Below are 22,481 nucleotides of genomic sequence, written 5' to 3' on the forward strand. Positions count from 1 at the left end.
GTGCCAACATAGGGGTGCTTAAATCCCTGATGATTTGCAAACCTTCTAGGAGAAAGACCATGATTTTCTACAGGCGAGACTTCCCTGGTATACCTATATAGAAAGTGATGTGACTGATACCACCCATCTTAAAAAGGTGTGGGGAAATGCTGAAAATTCCATTTTCCTCATTCTACAGTTATTTATTACAGTGGTCAACTCTTCCCCATGGAGTGAGAGAGAACTTGCCACACAGAAAAGTTCCACTGTGAGATCTCATTTGAGACCTTCTTTCCCTCTGAGCTTGGGCAAACATGACACCACCAGAAATTGTTTGCTGATTTTCCTGAAGGCTTTCTCAGACCTGCTTCTGGAGGTAAGACTTCTTTAAGAGCCCATCAGTACAGATGTTTCACTTAATTGCTGGGAAGTGCCCAAATCCAAATTATAATCATTCCACTAGGATAGAGATGCCCCCCGAGGCTGCACAGTATCTAATGCTATAACTGTTTTAGCCAAGTGCCAAGAGCCTGATGCCTCATTTACATCATGGCTTCGGAATCTCTGCTGATAACACTGAAAACAAAGATGACCACCATTCAAACAGCCTTGTTACTGGAGCACACAGAAGCCCCCATGACCTAGAACCTTTAAAGTGTTGATAGCTTTAGAAAAGCTATTAAATTCCACACACAATATGATGGTAATCCTTAAAAACAACAACAACCAAAAAGAAACGAAGGCATTTTATAGCTAAACAATTTTATTGACTTTTTTTTTTTTTGTGAAATAAAAAACATGAAACAAACCACCGTGGTTAAAGGCCATAATCAGCATCAACCAAATGAACCAGCCACTTGGTTACAGCAGCTGATAACAACACTAGTGGATATTATTGCTTATACCCCATGTTCATTTATATGTCCATTACATTTTGGCAAGATTACAATCAAATGGGAGCTTTGGTTGTACAAATTCAACTATGACTACTCACTGAAAACGCAATCTCTATCATTTTATAATGGGATACATGCCAATCCTTCCTGAGTCTTGACATTTATCCTCTCAGTCCATCTTCTTTCTGCTTCCCTTAATGATTTATAACCCCATTAAAAAAAAAAAATCAAGGGGGATGCATTTATCACCATCCCTACTCCACTGCCCCCTGTTGTCAGAGAGGGTGCTGCACTTTTGGGCAAGCTCTTGCATCTAATGTGTTTCCACTGTCAAGAATAAACACCCACCTGTAACACAGGTTCCCAAATGCATACGGTTGTCCACATTGGGATTTGGACTCAGCTGTCTATTTCATTTTACGAAAAACTAGAAAAAAAAAATAAAATCAACAGCCCTTAACATCAATAAGTTGACCTCCTAAAAAGATGAGCCCCAGGTCCTGCCCACACAATTTTATAATGTCTCGCCCAGCAGGCACGGAGATGTGGTGGTGTGTGTGTGTGTGTGTGTGTGTGTGTAACATTTTAATTCACAGAGAAGCAATGACCAGATGCCTCTTGAAAGCTCCCCCCCCTCCCCGCTCTACCATTTTCTATTTTAACACTGAAAACTCAGAAGGACCAAGGGTCAGAACTAACTCACAATAGCACCATTTCCTAGACTCTTGGGATTAGATTCCTTTCTGGTTGGAGAAGGCAGGGACCTAGCCTCCAGCTCCATGCTTTCACAGGCCCTGCTGAATTTCAGCAGGAGTGGGTGGTTTGCCTTAGCCTACTTCTGTAGCAACATGAATTTTTCCCTGGGAAGAGTTAAAAATATATGCCTTACAAAATGAAGTTGGTTGGCCACAGGTGAGAGACCTGAGGAAGACGGTTTTCCGGTGGTGAGATGTGACAAACCTGTAGATGGTGGGATGAGTCTGGGGAAATTTTCCCCCACCCATCTCAATTCAAGTCAGAGGAGAGTCTGATGCAGAAGCACGGCAAGATCAAGGAATACTGGGAGACATAACCTAATATAGCAATCCAAACACCAATGCTCTAATGGTAGCTTATGTGTTTAGGTCCACCAGTGAGTCTGCCCTGGATAATGCTGGGATTTAATGAGCCCTTCTAATGATTATAAAGATTATCCTCTTGAATCTAGACATTTTAAACAACAGAATATTTGCTATCACTATATTTTACATGGCACATATAACCATATAATTACTAGCACTTACACAGCAAATATTGTAAATACACATTCTTGGAGTCGAGTTGGTAATTATACCGATGTTATTCAGAAGAACAAAAATTAAGCACTTTCAACTTGCACTTTGGGGGACTTCAGTCCAACCCTTTACTTCACAGCAAAAGGATAACCCTTTAATTATGTAATAATGCTTGGCAGTCATATGGGCCAAGAGAATCACAGGGCGATGTCATGGTCAAATTTGTGGCCTGTAAAATAAAGTAATACACAGTATTCTCGTTTCAACAAAATACAAGAGACCATATAAAAATATTTTCCAATTTGGAATCTGAAACATGAAAGCTGGATTTTTTTTTCTTTGTATAAAAAAGAAACAAAGTAACAGACTAAAGTTTATTAAGCCTCCAAAAAAAAAAATAGATATATACGTATCAGTTTAAGGAATGCAGTGAGAGAGGAGTCAGCTTCCCTTTTTGTCCAGGCTCATTGATGGTGAGCTTGTGCTTTGATCCTAACAAAGATAAATGCACAAAAGTGGAGGAAGGTCAGTGCCTGAAACCTGAACTACATCGCATCTCTAATAAGACGACTAACTTTACAGTAGTGCTTTTAAAAGTGGTGTATCAGATTACTGATTGTTTTTTTTTTCTGTTCCTCTTCAGGCAACTGCTGGAGATGAATTCCAGAAGCACCACTTTCGTCTTGAGTGATGTTTATTTAGTGCAATGTCTTCCTTCTCTCGTTCCCTTTTCACACGCTGGTAGTGGTCTTCCTCCTTCAGGTACCACACAGGGGGCCAGCGGTGCCGCTCAAAGTACTCCTGATTGTCTGGTGAAGGAAAGACGCTGATGGTTACTCCCGCTGTCCACTAATTGTGCCTGGTGCTTCAGATATCCTCTCCATAGCCTGATGTGGCGGAGACTATGAGTAGCACCATCTGAAGATGGTGACACTAGAGTTTAGAGAGGTAGACGCTCTTGCCGACAAGTCCTGCAGCTGAGCACAGAGAAACCTGAACCATTTGATTTTAGAGTCTAAGCTAGCTCCCAGGACCAGCCTCCCTAGACAAGGGGGAACCAACAACCTTGGTGCAGCATGGGACCCTGAACTCCAGTCCACCTGAGTCCCCCATACAAGTCATTCTCCAAAGAGAATCCCCAGACTACCAGGCAAGGACTTCTCCATGAGATGAGTGAGCTCCCTTCCACTACATGGAAGGTACTAGCTACTTTATTCAGGTGGGGAGAACTGGATGAAGGGGGACCTCCCACGGTCTTACCTGCAGATTTTGATTTGATTTCTTTGCGGAACTTGGAACAAACACTGTTGTAGTTGGTGCAGATGTGATGCAAACACCAGGCGGCCAACTGGTTGGCATTGTGAAACTGCAGAAAAGTGACCAAAATGGGGATCAGATTCTTATTTTCTAAAGTGAGGAGGCTACAGAGAAATTGGAAGCCATCATAAGGGAGGAAAGAAATGCAGGGCCCACAGAACTGATTCAGGAAAGCTCCTGTTTTGACCTCCATGTTTTGACTTTGGCTATGGCTCTGATGCCCGCTAAGGATAGTGTTTGGCACACCCTCCTTCACCCCCACCGTGATAGAGACGCCCAAAATAATCACTGTATCACATCGTTTTTAAAACAGGCCTTGCCCTTTTGCCCTCCTCCCGCCACCTGGCCTCTAATGATGAATGGCCCTGCCCTCTGGAAGGCACCAGCCAGCAGCAGAGAGCAGCGATGTCACCTCTGTTTAAGGAAGCCTCCGCAACAGAATACTCCGTGTCACATGTCAGAGCTCAGCTTGCTGGGGCCAAAGATCAGAAAGACGAGACTGTGGAATGCGTGACTGTCCTATACCTGTCCTCTGGTTACGTAAGAGGAGCAAGCAGTCTGGGCAGGGTGGGAGGGGGACAACTACTCCATCTTTTTATTCTGAGCAGATGCTCAGGGAGGTAGCAGCTGGGGTAGCAATGACTGCAAAAGATCTGATGCTCAAAAAACTAACGGCCATGGGGCTGGGGATGTAGCTCAGTGGTAGAGCACTTGCCTCACACCTGTAAGGCACTGGGTTCGATCCTCAGCACCACATAAACATAAATAAATAAAGGTACTGTGTCCATCTACAACTAAAAAAATTAAAAAAAAAACAAACCAGCAGCCAACTCTCCCCCTTATCCTATTACATACAGCATGGCTCCCCTCGACCTGCCCCTCATGCAGATGTTTTATTGGCCATAGAGACCTGAACCCCTGTGGCTTGTACCTCCACTAAGAAGGACAATAGAAAAGCCCAAGTTCTCAGAAACCCTCTCAAGAGACTGAAAATCACAACTCCAAACATTGGAGAGAGTATGACGTTGATACCTCCAGCTTCTCTTCGATGTTCAATTTCTCTCTGAAAATGATCGGTAGTGGTGAGCCAGGTTGGCAAGTGCCAGCTCCAGAGAGCCAGCTGATGGTCTAAATTTCTTTCCTGCTCTGAGTCCAGTGACTTCATATTACTACATCCAGTTGCAGTGGGAGCACGTACACCACAGAAGTTGGAAAAGGCAACAGATCAGGGACCCACTTGCCCCCAAGGGTAAATGTTAAGCTCTTTCCAGCTCTTTACTAGGTTAAGATTGAACAAACCAGCTAAGGAGACTCCATCCTAAACTCTTTCTGCCAAGGGCTTAGCATAATCAGATTTCCTTGCAGGATGTGTGTACGTGTGTGTGGGAAGGGTGGTAGGGGGAGGGGATGGGCTGGGGACACTGAGCAAACAGACATAAGTGCAAATTATGACCTCAAGTGAACTGGTCCTACATGAAATTCTGAGTCATTTCATTTTTCCCTAGGAAGGACACTTACTGAATAGAGCACAAGTCTTAAACTGTCAACCAAATGGGGAATGTTTCAAAAGACCCCCAAATTTCAAACCATGGTAGGGGGCTTACTGATTCTACCATCACAGATGTCTGTCTTCGGTTTGGATTGTTGTTTATGTTGGATGTAATAATCTGGATTCATGGCTGTTTCTCTCACTTGCCTATGATTGCCCCGAAGGCAGGGAACCTACTGTTTGTAATGTGTACACCCTCAGCCCAGGATGGTGCTTGGTACTCGGAGAGAAAATAACAAGTATTTGTTGAATGCTAAGTCAGAGTGAGTAGGCTGTCCTAAGTCCTGTTCCACCTTCTAACACTTTGAACCTGAGCTATCTCCTGTGGCCACAGCTGAAGGGCCTGAGCGACACCTGCCATATTGCACCTTCTCTTCTTGAAACCATCTCCTCTCCCTCAATCAATTAAATTACTCAATTTAAATACTGGTTTAAATTGCCTGACTTCAGACTTATTAAGCCACTGCCCTAAGACAGAGAGTAAGAGAGTGAGAGTGAGCACACAGAAAGCCCAAACACAAGCAGAAAGACGGTAGAACTTATTCATTCCTTCAGTGGAAAACTCATTGTCAATCAGTCCAAGCCAGGGACTAGCATTCTGCCCATGTGCCTTTCCTCATGAGAGGGCTCCCATTCTCCAGGGCTCTTTCTACGTTCTCTTCCACCTAATTCTCAATGATCTGTAAGGGAGTGAGGTTGTGAATTGCCATCCACACTATTCTTGGAGTAGAGGATACTGAGGCAGATTAGCTTCATGCCTTAGAGAAGTTGTGGTTGATAAAGCTGAAGGTGGCTCTTGGTCTTCTCTGGAGGAAGAATGCAAGTATGTACTGGGATTATGGATATTGATGTTAATAAGTACTGATTTTAGAAAACCCCAGGAGAGCTTCAGGGAGCTGTTCATTAATGTGTGTGTGTGTGTGTGTGTGTGTGTGTGTGGGCATTATAGGGCTTCATGGGATTTTAGAAACTGTGCAAGAATTCAAAGAAGGGAGACAAAACCTCCCCCTATCTTGTTCCAGAGGTTCTCCCACATGTGAAGACAGTGCCTTAGGGGACAATGGGACTGGTGTGGGGGTGGGGTCCTTGTTGTTTTATCAAAGGAAGCCCAGCAGGCTGAATGGTGCCTTGAAATGTAAAACTCTCAGATCTTCTCCATGTACACAGGGGGCCTCTGTGACTCAGTGGTGACATCTTTATTTAGACAGATGCAAGAGTGGAATGTTTTATCAGCATTAAATGAACGGACTGAACACACTTAAGAGGTGAAAAGCAAACTGTAACAAACCTGGGCCAGTTCCAAATAGGAGAGCACTTCCCCATCAATGCCCACGCCACTCATGGCGGCCTTGGTCAGCTCCTGAACGGCGTGCTGCTCTGGGGAAGAGAGAGAGGGCCAAAGAACGTTAAAACTGTGTTCTGCAAGCCAGACACCTTGCCTGAAGGGGCTGGGCTGGGACCAGTTAAGAAGGGAGGAAATATGGGACACGGCTCTGGGCAGCCATCCAAACTGACCAGGATTCTTTTAATATGCAGCACTCTGGCATCCAACCATTCCGCCAACATCCCTGTCGTGTTTTTGCTTCTGAATTAGCCAGAATCCTCTAGACCCGCTCTGTCTTATCCAGGATGATAACCACTGGCCATATCAGACTATTTAAACTTAAATTAATTACAATTAAATGAGAAGTTCAGTTCCTCATTCACACTGGGCACATGAAACACTCAACGTGCTCAAAGCATTGAACAGCGTAGGGTTAGAACATTTCCATCACTGTGAGACAGTTCTCCTGGACAGAATGGTTCTAAATAGTCTATCATCTTTCTAGAATCCTCTAGGCCATTCCTAGCATCAACGTTCCTGTTTGACAGTTTCTGCGCTGACACGGCTCTCATTCTCAATAAGCTCTGACAGTGAAGAAACTGAAGGGCAGGAAAAATAAGTCTATGTGGGGAATTAAAGATGTGGATGCATGTGTCTGTATCAATAGCTATAGATGGACAATGTATTCTTCAGCCTCTTGGATTATAAAGATGAGGGAACCGGAGTCAGAAGAAACAAAAAACCCAAGTTGGGAGGGTCATGTTTGCTTGGGAGCTTATGTCCAAATCTTGTAAGCCGAATTTAAATTGGTGTCTGGGTTCGGCTGTTTCTTGCCTCTGTTTGGGCTGTCTGTGGCCTCTGGGGTTGATGTGTGTGACCAGGCTTGGCCCAGTATTTCTAGCTCTTTGATGTTGATGTCTTCTCAGGCATTGTACTTGCTCTTCTAGCCCAATATATAGACAGATCTCATTTTATTGCACTTCACATAACTTATGTTTTTTACAAATTGAAGGTTTGGAGCAACCCTGTGTTGAGTGAGTCTACTGGAGACATTTTCCCAACAGCTTGTGCTCACTCTGTGTCTCTGTGTCACATTTTGATAATTCTCAAAATATTTAAAACCTTTTTATCATTATTATATATGTGTGTACATATGTATGTGTGTGTATATATAAATCTCATAATAATATACATTATATATGTATGTACATGTGTATATGTGTGTATATATAAAATTATTATTATTATTTTTTGGTACGGGGATTGAACCCAGGGTCACTTAATCACTAAGCTACATCCCCAGCCCTTTTAAAAAATGTTTTATTTAGATACAGGGTCTTGCTAAGTTGCTTAGGGTCTTGCTAAGTTACTGAGGGTGGCTTGTGATCTTCCTGCTTCAGCCTCCTGAGCTGATGGGATTACAGGCATGTGCCACAGTGCCTGACTATTACTGTATAAGTTTATGATGATCTTGGATAAATTATCTTTAATGTTACTATTGTAATTGTTTTGGGATGTCATAAATTGTGCCCATAGAAGATGATGAACTTAATAGACAAATATGTGTGTTCTGACTGTTCCACTGACTGATTATTCCTGCTTGATCTCTCTCCTTGGGTCTCCCTATTCCTTGAGACACAACAGTATTGAAATTATACCAATTAATAGGCTTATAATGACTTCTAAGTGTTCAAGGAAAGGAAGAGTCACACTCTTTAATTTATTGTTGTTGGTACTGGGGATTGAACCTAGGGGTACTTCATACAGTAATTTTTGAATTTTGAGACAGGGTCTACATTGCTGAGTCTGGTTCTCCAATTTGTGGTCCTCCTGCCTCTGCCTCCCGAGTCACTAGGATTACACTCCCAATTCCCCTCACTTTAAATCAAAAGCTAGGAATGGTTAAGTTTAGAGAGGAAGGCATGTCAAAAACCAAGAAAGGCTGAAAGCTAGCCTTCTTATACCAAACAGTCAAGTTGCGAATGCAAAAGAACAGTTCTTGAAGGACACTGCAAGTGCTACTCTAGGGAATGATAAGTAAGATAGCCTTATTGCTGGATCTGGAGGAGTCTCAGCGGTCTGGAGAGAAGAGCCAACCAACCACAACATTCCCTAAGCCAAAGTAAGGTCGTAACTCTCTTCAATTCTATGAAGGCTGAGAGAGGTCAGGAAGTTGCAGAGAAACGTGAAGCTGGTGGAGGTTGGTTTATAGGATTAAAGGAAAGAAGACGGCTTGATAATGTAAGAGGGCAAGGTGAAGCAGCAAGCGGAGCACCTGCTGCTAATCATCCAGAAGATGTGGCTAGGACAATCGATGACTCTGAATAACAGGTTTGCAATGCAGACAGAGCAGCCTTTCACTGGAAGAAGATGCCATCTAGGGCTTCCATAGAGAGAAGAAGCCAATGCCGGGATACAAAGCTTCCAAGGACGGGGTGACTCTCTTATTAGAGGATAAAGCAGCTGGAGGATTTAAGATGAAGCCACTGCTCATTTGTCACTCTGAAAATCATAAGGCCCTTGGGAGTTACACTAAATATGCTCTGCCTCTGCTCCAGAAATGGGGCATCATCTGGATGACAGCACATCTGTTTACAATAGAATTTATTGTCTTTAGCCCACCGTTGAGACCTGCAGTTAAGAAAAAACAAGATTTCTTTCAAAATATTAGTGATCACTGGCAATACACCTCGTCACCAAAGAGCTCTAATACAGATGCTATTTTAGTCAGCTCTTTTACTGCTGTGACCCAAAGACCTGACAAGAACAATTAATTAGAGGAGGAGAAGTTTATTTTGGCACTCCTGGTTTAAGAGGTCTCAGGCCATGGATAGCTAACTTCATTCCTCAGGGCTTGATGTGAGGCCTAATATCATGGCAAAGGGTGTGGCAGAGGAAAGCGGCTGGGGACATTGTGTCAGCAGGCAGAGATAGCTTTGCTCAACAAAGACAAAATATAAACCCCAAAGGCACACTCCCCAGGGACCCACCTGCTCTAGCCACCCTCTGACTGCCTAAAGTTACCACTCAATCCACTTTTCAGGACATTAATTTGCTGATTAGATGAAGGCTCTCATAACCCAATCATTTCATCTCTAAATCTTCTTGTATTGTCTCATGTGTGAGCTTTTGGGTACCTTACATCGAAAGCATAATAGATGTATAATGAGATTAATGCCATCTTCATGCCCCACACAACATTAAATTGGAAAACATTCTGGAAAGGATGTACCATTCTAGATGCCACTAAGAACATTCATGTTTCATGGTAAGAGTTCAAAAGAGCAACATTAACAGGAGTTTGCAAGAAGTTGATTCCAACCCTATGGATGATCTTGAGGAGTTCAAGACTTCAATGTACAAAGACACTGCAGATGGGGTAGAAATAACGAGAGGGCGAGAATGGGAACTTCTAAGAGAACTGCAGCCTGAGGATGTCACTGAATTATCACAATCTCATGACAGAACTTTAATGAATAAGGAGTTTCTTCTTAAAGATGAGCAAAGTGGCTTCTTGACAGAAACCTGCACCTGGTGAAAACACTGTGTGCATTGCTCAGACGAGAACAGATCCAGAATGTCACAACGACTTAGTGAGGAAGAGGCAGCAGGACTGGGAGCACTGACTCCACTTTCAAAAGAGATTCTACTGTGGGCGAATGCTATCAAATAGCGTCATAGGCTGCAGCCTACTCTTCTGTGAAAGGGTCAGTCGATGCAGCAAACTTCATGGCCATCTGGTTTTAAAAAGCCACCACAGCCACTTCAACCTTTAGCATCACCACCTTGATCAGCCAGTAGCCCTCAAAACTGAGGCAAGACTCTTCACCAGAAAAGAGATTACATCTGGCTGAAGGCTCAAGAGATTGTTAGCATTTTTTTTTTTTAAGCAACAAAGCATTTTTTCATTGGGTATGCCTTTTTTTTTTTTTTAAGACATAACGTTCTTTCATACTTCATAGATTATAGTAGATTGTAAACATAACTAATATTCTCTGGGAAACCAAAGCTTCATGTGGCTCACTTTATTGTGATATTTGCTCTACCGTGGTGGTCTGGAACTGAACCTGCAACATGTCTGAGATACACCTGTATCGTACAACCCATGCTTACTTTGTGCTCTGGCTTCATGTACTCAGTGTGCCTCTATCTGGTCAGTTTGGCATCTGGAACTGAATGATTTCTTTGGCAAAACCCTCTTCAGCTGCACTGATAAACAAAACTATTTGGCACAAAATTTCCCAGAGAAGTCATCCGGGTTCTTTCATTTTAGATAACTGCAGCATTTCTTTTCTTTTGTTGCGGGGAGGTGGGGGCTACTGGGGATTGAACTCAGGGGTACTCAACCACTGAGCCACATCCCCAGTCCTATTTTGTATTTTATTTAGAAACAGGGTTTCACTGAGTTACTTAGCACCTCGATTTTGCTGAGGCTGGCTTCAAACTTGTGATCCTCCTGCCTCAGCCTCCCAAGCCACTGGGATTACAGGCGTGTGCCACTGCACTCGGCGAGCATTTCTTGATATTTATTTAACACTAGCTTGCAAAGCATTTCACCCTGGAAACTGAATTTTAAATACTCTGCAAAGATATTCTAGACACTCTAGACAATACATGCCAAATACTATCAATGATTAAAGGAATCATCCTGGGGAAGCAATATATTAAATAATCACAACAGTAAAAAAAACATTTAACAACAATACTAAATGTACATAGAAGTATGGAGTTCACACACAAAGTTTTCTCTGGATCATTTAAAAAAAATAGCTTTCATGGAGAAATCAATCCCGTGTTATCATTGCCAGTCCTAATATTTTAGCAAAAATGGCAATATTCCAGGACTCATCACAAACCTTGTTTGATGAATTTGACTCCAAATTACTTTTGGGCATTAAAAAAAAATCAAATTCATCCTCAAAGGACAAATATTTGGAAAACCTGTGGAAAGTTACATGAAACTCATATTTCTGAAAAAAGGAGCCGCCCCCTGCAGCCTGCTGAAGTTAGTGTTTAAAAAGTTGTACACTCAGTTGGATCTATGGCTTTAGGTATATTAGTAAAAAACTCTTTTTAAACAAATCTAACAGCAATGCTTCAGCTCTCTATTTAATTGGGGGGAAGAAGTAGGGAAAAGAGAGGGCTTTGATCTTCCCATGGTTTGTGTGTAGCAGAAACCTGGAGGACAGAAAAACTCATCTTTCCCATTTGAAGTCCTTGCCAGAAAGTGAAGTGTAGAGAGGGTGGGTTGGTTTATTCATTTGCTCATTTTTATTCACTCAATTATTCAAGAAATGTTTATTGAGAGCCTAATAGGCTCAGGCACTTTTCCATGTACAGGGGAAAGGCCAGTGAACAAGACAGGCACTGTCTGTCTCTGCTTTCATTCTTCATAAGAATAACCACAGTAATAAAAACCCAGTTTGCTAATTGACACCTCTGGGGAGCAAAGCAGAGGATTTAAATTTTAAAAAGTTGACAAAAGATATCTAAATGCATATATCCTATACAGACCTGCTTCAGTTTATCAACTAAGCGAAACTAGGAATTGTAGATAAGGTTCTTGAAGCTAAGCCAAACCTCCCCTTTTTCTTTTTTCCCAAAATGAACTTGACAATGTCAGAACATTTTCTGAAATAGCTATAAGAAAACCACTTACATAATGCCTACTAGGAGCCAGACACTGTTCTAAAGACTTTATATATTTTAACTCACTTAATCTGCACAATAACTCTAAGGTAGATAATATTATTCCTGCTTTAAAAGAGAGAAAGCTGAGCTACAGAACTAAGGTTCTATAAAGGACAAAGTCATTGGCCAGTAAATGGTGGAACCCAAATCAGAAACTAGGCAATTTGGCTCTGTAGTCTATACTTAGCCACTGCACCGACTGCCTCTTCCTTAAACACTGTGTCTGTGCACACATTATGATAGGATGTTGGTGACAGAATCTTTTTATTTCAAGTTCTGTGCCCACAAGTGACTCGGCATGCATAGAGCATGTGCCTCCAGGGCAGGGTCCTGAATTACCATTATATCTGTATCACCTAACAGGAACTAGCACAAAAACAGATGCTTAAAAAATATTTTTTGAACTGCTGATACATTTGATCAATTCATATCACGGATATAAAACAGTCCTATTTGGGGGAATAAAAAAATACCTTTTTTATTCCCTGGAGCTCTTATTTTAAATGTGATCTTCAAGAATACGACAGACCCTGTGCAAAGTCATCAGCCTTACCTGCAAGTGCAACCAAGTGTGGCAGGCAGAATCTGTTTGCCAAGGCAATTAGTTCCAGCGGATCCAGGTCCAAGTTAGGCGACAACTGCTTGGTATAGAGATAATCCAATACAGCTTGCATTGACATCTTGTTTATGTTTGGGAGATGTACCTGAAATGTTACAGGAAACACTCAATTCTGCTGGAGAAATCAGGGAGTAGGCTCATTTTCAGGCTATGGGCTTATAAATATCCCAACTGTGGGATTCGATACTGCCAAGTCTCAGATACCTGCTTTGAGGCTGTGCGTAGAAATCATTCAGTATTTATGGCTTTAAACATAACGGTTTGATTTGTAGTTGACAAAAGGGTAGAGCTGTTTGACAAAGTCTGATTTGGAATTTTTAAATGGCTATTCAGATGCATAAATCAGACAAATGGGCTGCAAACGTGTGGTGACATTATGGGCCCTCCTTGGCAGGTACTGATAATACTCTACTGTGGGAGAAAGAAATCTAGAAACACGACAGGTGTTGGGTGGAGGGGGCGCAAGCCACACTGTTGCCGACACAGGAGAGCGCCTGCTCTCTAAGATGTTGAGAGAGATGACAACCATCCCGGTTGCCACAGTGACTGGCTTGATTCTGATGTTCTATCCATATGTGTTAGCGCCATATATATGCTTTATTATTTTTTCCTACAACCACTTGGATTCAGAACTACTGGAACATTATTGGGTCTCAGGTGATTTGGAAAATCCAAAGGATTTTGGGACATCTACGGGGAGTGGTTGATGGGGTCTGATGTACAGTCCTCTTGTCAAGATACCTGGAATTGTCCATATAAATATATGCTGGAGTTTGCTGCCTGGAGGTTCAGTTTGAGACAGGTGGGCAAGGATGGAGAGGGATATACTCTCTTAAGCGGCTACTCTTTATTCCAGGTCCCCAACCAACTCCATGAGACCGACCCTGGCATGGTACATAGTAGTGCCACTAGCTTTTCCTACTGGAATGTTGATGATTACAAAAATTAACCTTTCTAGAAGGCCTCCTATACACCAGTCATTTTTGCTAAGCTTTCTACATAAACCATCCAATTTGCTTTTTATCTCCACTCTAGGAGGAAGAGACATTATTTTTACCAGTTTACAGAAAAGGAAACTGAGGTTCAGGGAGGTTAAAGCTTAGGTCCAAGGTCACAGAGCTATTAAGTAGGGACTGGGATTTAAACTCAGGAGTATCATTCTTCTAAAGACTGTTTTTCTAATTACTGTGCAGTATTCAAAGCCATTAACAGCAAGGAAGTAAAGGTTTGGGTTATAGAACAATAATGTGCTGCATTTCACAAATAGTTTTTAAGAATTACATTTCTAATTTAAAAGGATAACAGTTATAAATTTCCTAATTCTGGTACTTAAACCTGTAGACAGTATATAAAGATATAAAGATCTATATCTAAATATGATTACATCCATATAAAACATGATTATATCTATATAGTACACATAACTACACCTCCCCCATATATATTTATTTCTCTCTACACACACACACACACACACACACACACACACATATCTTCGGCATTCTACAAGGAGCTCATGGTCTATGGTTCCAGAATTAAGCCATAAAAACTTCCCATATTATTCTCCTTTGTAGTCACCAGCCACCTCAGAGGGAGCATATATTTTCAGCAGGTAGAGTCATTCTTTATTATATTATATGGAAGGACTAGAAAAATTCTTGGAAATATTGAGAAATCTACACTCCCCTTTGAGACACAGCCAGTGAAAACCATATTTATGATTCCATAAATAAGCTGCATGGGTCATTATAATCAAGTTTCTTTCTTTGTTTTTTTTTTTTTTTTTTTTGTTACCGGGGATTGAACTCAGGGGTGCTTAACCACTGAGCCACATCCTCAGCTCATTTTTTTATATTTTATTTATATTTAGAGATAGGGTCTCACTAAGTTGCTTAGGACCTTGCTAAATTGCTGAGGCTGGATTTGAACTCGTGATCGTCCTGAGTCAGTCTCCCTAGCAACTGGGATTACAGGTGTGCACTATTGTGCCCAGCTCATTTCAAGTTTCTAGCACATCATATATAATAGAATTTGATTAATAAAAACTCTTATTGACATTATTATCTTAAAGCCATACACATACACATGTGAAATATTCAGATGTTGGGATGTTAGTTATTCCTCTCTTCAACCAGTTGCACCTGAATATAAATATCAATTGCCATTTGAGTGAGTCTAATACTGGCTGTACTTGTGTGTATGCTTACATACACATGTATTGATATGCACATGCATTTGTCTTATACAGATAACAAAGTTCCTTATGGGTGCTCGCACAAACTTGTTTCTGTGTATATGTAAACAGCAAAATTTCATTACTCTAGAATGATGTTTGGATTAGTGGTTTTCTAGATATTTGAAGATTAAGTTGTGAAGCTTTTAAGATTTGAATTTTTTTGTAATCAAAGTATCCATATTTTACAAAGTGCTAAGTGCCATATTACTAATTGTTAATACAAGCTGCAGAGCTTCTGCTCGCTCATGTACAGGGACGTCTGTTGCCTCTGAAAAGAATGCCTGAAGGGACAGAGTAAGAGTCTGGGGCAGGCCCAGGCATATGCTACTAAAATACTGTGCAATCTTTGATAAATCACTTACCCTCTCTGACTTTCAGTTTCCTCATCTCATATGGGAGGAATCTGGAATAGATTTTTAAAAAGTTTCTTCTTTATTGACACTCAGTTTTGAAAATATTTAAATTGTCTTAGCACTGTTTGCTAAGACTGTGTTCTCTAAATCATTCCTTAAAGAAAAAAAAATGCCCATTGGAAATACAAATACGAAAATGGACATCTTAAGTTAAAAGACGTTATTTTGGGCCACAGGAGATGACAGATTCCAGCGAGCAGCACTGCCCCACTCCTGCCTGTGTCCTCTGAGCATTCTGATGTTTATAATCACCCATGCCTGCTGTTTCCTTTTTGCTTAATATGACGTTAACAAGTTTTGAAGTGATGATTCTTTTGGGCAAATAATGTTAGGGACCCTTAGAAATAACCATCAAATGAAAATAAAAACACTTTCAGAACGTGCATTTTTTTTTCCTCTAGTGGTTGATTTTTTAAAAACAAAGCCTGTTCTGTGACTTCCATATTTATAATTAATTGTGTAACAACCTTTGATAGCACTTTAAAAATAATATACATAAAGCTACAGAAGAAATTGAATACAAAGTTTTAGATCCTACTGGCTGAATGTTGCTTAAAGAAAAAAAATGACTAATGAGGGGGCTGGGATTGTGGCTCAATGGTAGAGTGCTCGCCTTGCATGGAGGAGACCCTGGGTTCAATCCTCAGCACCACAGAAAAATAAATAAATAAAGGTTTTGTGTCCATCTACAACTAAACATTTTAAAAAAGTGAGTAATGAAAGAGAATATGCCATCCTAAACAATGTTGCATATTCTAGTTCAGTTGGTTTAAAATTTTAATTGTGAAGATTAGCTCAGACCATTAGGCTTATAATTAGAGATCGTCTCATACAGAATGAGAAAGCATTCTAGATCTAGAGCACTGCTTACTACAAGCCGGGCATGCATTTTTAATGAACCACTTGCTGAGTACCTCGGGGGAGAGAATTATGCTTACTGCTACATTAAAAGTAATGAGAAAAGATCTATGTAAGATATAGTGTTCTTGAATATTAAAGGACAAAAATGTTAAAGCAACAACAGGCATAATTCCTTCTGGATATGCATGTGCATTCTATTAATTCTCCCCCCTCTCACCAAATAGGCTGAACTTCATGGGGGAAGTCAGATTACCACAAGACAATCAACAGTTAAATGATGACCTAGGAAGACCAAATCCCAAGTGTGAAAACCAAGCCCCAGTGTGAAGACAGGAGAAATCAATTGTGGGGTATTTACAAGCCTTTGACCAAGTGCCTCTTCCCTTCACCTAGGACCACCGCCATCTTGCTTCTTAGTTTAGAAAGGGAACTGGGGGCATTTTAACTGATGTCTCTCAGGGCACAAAGATCTTCGCCCCCTCATGGAAAGAACTTAACAAGAATACTCTGGGATAACAGTCTCTGACATTTGTTGGGCATTTACACATTCTAGGTGTCACATTTGAGACATTACACATGCATTCTCTGACTTTATTTACACTCTGAAGAAGGTTCTCTTGTCATCCCCATTTTATAGATGGAGGAAACAGGTTTAGAGAAGGTTGGTCACTAGTCCCAAGGTCAAACTGGGACTAGAGTTCATAACTACTAAATGATAGTGTATGCTGGAAATAAAAGAAAGAGGGCAGGAAAGGGTAGAAATGGGTTTCTAGTGTACTGGCTAATGGAATTTTGGCGGACTTTTGGTGACTTGGTTCCATGGCCTTTATTTTTTGAGCTGGTTTCAATCTACACATACAGATTAACCTCAGCTGCCATTCTCAGAGTTAAGTGACTTGGTCTTTCTGGAGGGTGTGCTAGGCAGGTGGCCACCTCTAGTGCAGCTATTAACTACCCTGTAATATGTGTGCGTTCACGCTTGCTGCCAAGGTTTTGTTTTGGTCACCTCTCTTGCACATTCTAATCTGGAGAAGATTACAGTCCATTCTGTGAAGGGATAAAGGGGATTAGCATTCGTGAGGTCAGCTCAGACAGCGTCCCTTTGTGCCTGGGTTCCTGACCTTGATCAACTCTTCTCTGCTCAGTTAATAGCAGGCTCTTTGCTGCACAATCAGCACACATTTGAGTGAGCTAGGAAAATAAGGGGAGCAGGCCTCTGAGCTCTTTATTTCTGGAGATTACTGAAGTCAGTAAAATGCCAATTGGATGAGGTTTCACTAATTGGTGGCCCCCCTGAATTTTTCTTTGAAGTAAAGGATACCATCATCATCACAATAAGACTGGTGGCAGCTGCTCTTTGCTTATGCCGCTTAGGAAGTGCTTTGTAAGGGTTGATTCTCACACCTCACAACCACAGTATGGTGTTATTATTGAAAGACTGGAGCTCAGAAAGGTAAGTCACTTGTCTGAGGCCACCCAGCTTGTAAGTGAAAGAGTTATGATCTGGGCCCCATAGTCCCTTAATGATGCAGGCTCCATCATACAGCAGTAAGCTTTTTGTTGGTGCTGGGGATTGAACCCATGGCCTTGTGCATGCAAAGACAAACACTCTACCAATTGAGCCATATCCCCACCTCCACACTGCAGCAGTCTTGGTAAAAGGCTCACACATGTTTGATCCCTCAGGAGAGACTTGGATTAGTTACAAGGGAGCACCTTCTGATTTATAAAGGCTGGGAGGTACTCAGAGGAAGGTAGTGGGACAATCCTGATGTCTTTTTCCCAAGCAGCAGATGGTGGTTTAGGAGCAGCTGCAGTTTGTTCTGGAAGCAGGGGTGTTGGCCTAGTGACCTTCTCAGTCCCAGCCATCCCAGGCTTGTGATTCTAGGATTCTGTTCCCTACTTGGGGATGCAAATGCAGGCTCCTGGGTCATAATGGGAGTGCTCAGATTTCTCCTGTGAGCACCCTTTTTGAAAAGTTAGCTATTGTTTTCTGTATTTCTTCTGAAAGTTTGGAGATGTGCTGAGATAAGCAAAACAAGTCCTGGGGTGTCCCCATGTTTTTTTTTTAAAGATTCTAAAAAATAATTGCAAAACTCAACAAAAATGCTTGTTCATTCTGGACTAAAGTTAGAAGGGCTTGAATGGAATTTCCCACCTCCCCCAAGGGAATCTGTAAAAGAATAAAGACAGCGCCTCTGAAATATTGCTTGCTTTGTTCTAAGAATGTCCTTCTTTTGGTGCTATATGATCCAGCAGCTTCCACTAGACCTATGCACTCTGAGAAGTGGATTCATTCCGAGGAGTGACCGTTTGCTACAATGCAGTTGACAAACCCTCCTACCCCTTCTGCAAGGACAGAGAAGGAAGGAAAGAGCTGTGGAGTGCTGTAGGTTATGGCCACTTCATTCCTTACCTGCAGGCAAGGAGCCTGAGGCCCAGGTTGAGGTTTCTTAAGGTCCCCCAGCTGGTTAAGGGCAGAACAGGACTTGGGACTTACTTAAGTGAAGAACTCTTCACTTTCCTGAACTTCTAGACATCAGGTTCTGCCCCTCTTAATACTTGATTTTGATAGTACTTTGGTGACATTTGTTAAAAAGGAATAGCTGACCATGTCTTCACCGTCAAGGACAGGTGTGAGGATGAAAGGCTGAATTACACATGTAGGTGCTCGAACATGAGATGAATCACCCACAGGACCTCCTGACTGTAGAATTAGAAAAGGGTGGCTTCACCCTGTCTATTTCACGGAAGCAGTTAAAGACTGAAGTCATCTGGATACTTCAACATTTTAGGTAAGCACACGTGCACACACACTCACAAGACACCACTTGGGCTGGAGGAAGGCACATACCTCACTGTTGGCGCTTTCTACAAACGAACCCCCAAACATGGCAGCCATCCACTCGCAGCTACAGATAAGCAATGGCTTGTGGGCACTGATGGCTCCATCATCCAAGGTAAAGGTCACATCTGCCAAAGGATGGAGGGAACACAATGATGAGCTGGCTCTGCCCAAAGCTCGGAGTCTTCTGTTCCAACCATGTCCACCAACCGGTATCCCTCTCGCTGGCTCTTCTGTGGGTACTCACTGATTCCACGTTAACCTCCACTTTTGGTACACCCAATTTTCACAATAAGGAACAAGCATTTAAAATAACATACAAGGTCACAACACAGATTTTCTGAACCATATAGTAACAAAAAAAGGAAAGGGATATTTTCCCTCCTCCTCCTCATGAAAAACTTCAAACATATACAACAAGGCAAAGAATAATATAAGTTGAGTATTCCTTGAACTAGAATGTTTGGGAGGATATGTGTTTCAGATTTTGGATTTGTTCAGGTTTTGGGATATCTGAATATATATAGTGAATATCCTGATGATGAAACCCAAGTTTGAATACGAAATTCATATGTTTCATATATGCCTTATGTGCATAATCTGAAAATAATTTTTTACAATATTTTTAGTAGCCCTGCATTTTGACTGTGACCTGTCATGTGGGGGACAGATATGGAACTGTTCACTTTGTCGGCAATCAAGCAGTTGAGATCTTGAAGCATTTCAGATTTCAGGTTAGGGTTGTTCAACCTGTACAACAATTACTCATTTACCTATTGTTAACATCTTGCCACGTTTATTTTTTTTTTTAACAGATAATGATACTTTCATTCCTAACCACTTTATCATGAATATTCTAAAAATAAGAACATTCTCCTAAAAAAATCTCATTATTCCACCTAAGAAAATTAAAAATAATTTCTTGATGTCATCCACTGTCTAGTTCATATTCAAATTTCTTTAATTATTCTTAAGTTGTTTTTCATAATTTTTTTAAAAATGGGAGCCTCCTAGTGAGTCTCCCACCCCTCATTTGGTTTTGTCTCTGCAGTAAGGGGAGGGTGATTCAATCAACTTTAGTTTAACTTACTGTAGGTCTGTGGCGCGTTCTTTCATTAACTTTTAAGCCTGTTTATACACCACAATGACCAGTGTTTGGAGTAAATATTATTCACAAGCTTTAAAATTAATTAAAAGACTCAGTGACCACTTGCTAAATGGGTAGGACCATGGCAGGGGCTAGGAAGGATAGACAAAAATAGAGGTGTCCATATAAATAGAATTCTGGAAGTCAACTTTTTCCAATGAAATGCATACCCACCCACACCCACACACACCCAGAGGTCAATTTTAGAACAATCAGCATAAATATCAAAGACAAAGCAAGGTCAGGAAAACTACAGAATAGCATGAGGGCAGAGAAGGAGGGAGATGGAACAGATGAGACACCCTTCATAGGAAGGCAAGGGCCACCAAACTCAGGTTCAAGAAGGAATTCAGTGGGCTTAGGACCAAAGATCAATGCTGAAAGTCAAGGATCCCCAGCACCACATAAAAATAAATAAATAAAATGAAGGTACCGTGTCCATGTACAACTAAAAAAAAAAAAAAATAGACTTGGTCAAGGAACAAATGCTGATAGGGTACTGCAAGCATCAAGTTGGCTAGAGACAGGCTCAGGGACATCTGATTGACCCCGAAGAGCAGCGTGGTGCCACAGCAGATTAGGAAACAGATTTCTGTAACCAAAAAAGGGTTCCAGGACCCCTCCTACCATTTATTGCCTGTGTCATCGTGTGTGAATTACCTAACCTCTCTGTTCCTTAGTTTTCCCAATTGCAAAATGGGGAAGAGCCAATAAGACTGATGAGAATTAAATAAGTTAATACCTTCAGCTTAGAAACGTACATGGAAAAAAAAAATAAGCACTTGTAAATGTTAATTACGGTTAACCTTTCCTTCTGTTAGTTTGGCTAATGTTTGATAAAACACCACCAAAGGTGTACATGGCTCCACCAGGGGACCTGCTCACCTGAGAAGGTCCCCTTGCTGAGACACTCTTTTATCCGGTTGGCTTTCCTGACGTGAAAGGCTTTCGTAATCTCCTGGTTCATAAAGGCTTCCTTGTTCATGATGTTTTCCACCATCATCCTCAAGTCAAACATCTCGAGGACCTCTGCGATCTGAGCCAGCCCCACCAAATCCTTTTCCTTCTCATCCAGTTGACCTGTATAAAGAAACTGGAGCAGGGTCCGGAAAGGGCCTGGCTGGACTGACGAGTCCATCCTGACCACAGTCACGGGGCCCGCCCGCTTTGAAATGGGATTGACCTGCATTTCTCTGTGCATGCCAAGGAACCCTTTGCTCCAGCCTGACAAAGGCTGTGTCTCCGTAACGGAGCCCTCAGCTTCCAGCCCCGGAGTCTCCAACAGGTTCTTGCTTGGAGACATCCCCTGATCGGCCTGAGGCCTCCTCAGGGCACCTTCTTCCCCTTCCTCATCTGCATCAAGACTCAGCATCCGGCCCTGAAGAGGTCTGCTCTGCATCTCCTTCTCACCAACGCCTTCACCCCAACTTGGGGATTCTTCACATTCCATTAAAAAAAGGTCGTAAAATTTGGAAGATGAGGTAGCAAGGTAAATTCGATGTGCAAAGATGTGCTCCTCGTCCTGAAGGATGAACAGGACGTCAGCACACAGTGGATTATCCAGTAAACAGGCAGCTTCATTAGTCCCCATGGAAGGACACTCTGGGATTTTGATGACTGGTGGAGGGGCTTTGGGAGGTAGGAAGGGTGCCTGAAGTAAAGGTTTCTGAACTTTTTTTAAGTGGGACTTCCAGAACTGCAGGTGCCGGCGGGAAATCAGCGCTGCGCGAATGGCATTGTCAAACACATCCTTGATTCCAAACCGGTCAAATACACTGGTTTCATAGTATGGTATACCAAGTTCCTTTGCAACCTCTCGACCTTTTTCTGGAGGCAAAATATCCCCTCTCTTTATGGGCCTGAAATAGAATATTTTTAAAAATTATAATCAGCCTTATTTTAGAGAAAAATAGTCACCAGTGTCTACCTAAGCACCTAATTTAATTATACATTTAAAAATCTATTCAAGCTTTAATAAGGATCTCGAAAAATCAACTACTAAACACAAGCCTTTCAAACGTAGAAGGTTTATGACTACAGATAAAAATGCTTTCAGTAGTAAGAGCAGTAACTAAAGTTGGCTTTTACTAGCTATTTGTTCTTGGGCAAATTACTTAACCTCATTAAGCCATAAAACAGGTATAATGATAATGATTATCCATATCTTTAAAAAACTATTGAAAAGTTTAAATGATAAAATGTTAAGTATAGTACTTGGTCCACAGTAAAACCTCCATAATGTTACCATCATTATCGCTACCATCATCATCTTTATCACTTTCTTCTTCATCATCATCATCATCATCATCATCGTATGCTTAAAATTAGCT

The 22,481-nt window shown here is 41.6% G+C and overlaps 1 protein-coding gene across 4 annotated transcripts in view; it reads right to left on the reverse strand.

Moving 5' to 3' along the window:
• Window positions 1-738: 738 nt before the first annotated feature.
• Rhobtb1 (Rho related BTB domain containing 1) overlaps window positions 739-22,481 on the reverse strand; it is a 72,670-nt gene continuing 50,927 nt past the window's right edge. For all 4 annotated transcript variants that reach the window (XM_026393743.2, XM_026393744.2, XM_026393742.2 and 1 more), the window contains 6 exons: window positions 21,037-22,010; window positions 19,014-19,132; window positions 12,584-12,734; window positions 6,304-6,392; window positions 3,410-3,515; window positions 739-2,958 (listed from right to left, as the gene is read on the reverse strand). In XM_026393743.2, the coding sequence (XP_026249528.2) occupies window positions 2,789-2,958; window positions 3,410-3,515; window positions 6,304-6,392; window positions 12,584-12,734; window positions 19,014-19,132; window positions 21,037-22,010 (1,609 nt within the window). In that variant the 3' untranslated portion in view covers window positions 739-2,788. The remainder of the gene's footprint in view (window positions 2,959-3,409; window positions 3,516-6,303; window positions 6,393-12,583; window positions 12,735-19,013; window positions 19,133-21,036; window positions 22,011-22,481) is intronic.

This window comes from Urocitellus parryii, chromosome 5 (assembly GCF_045843805.1).
Source record: "Urocitellus parryii isolate mUroPar1 chromosome 5, mUroPar1.hap1, whole genome shotgun sequence".
NCBI classification, from domain to species: domain Eukaryota; kingdom Metazoa; phylum Chordata; class Mammalia; order Rodentia; family Sciuridae; genus Urocitellus; species Urocitellus parryii.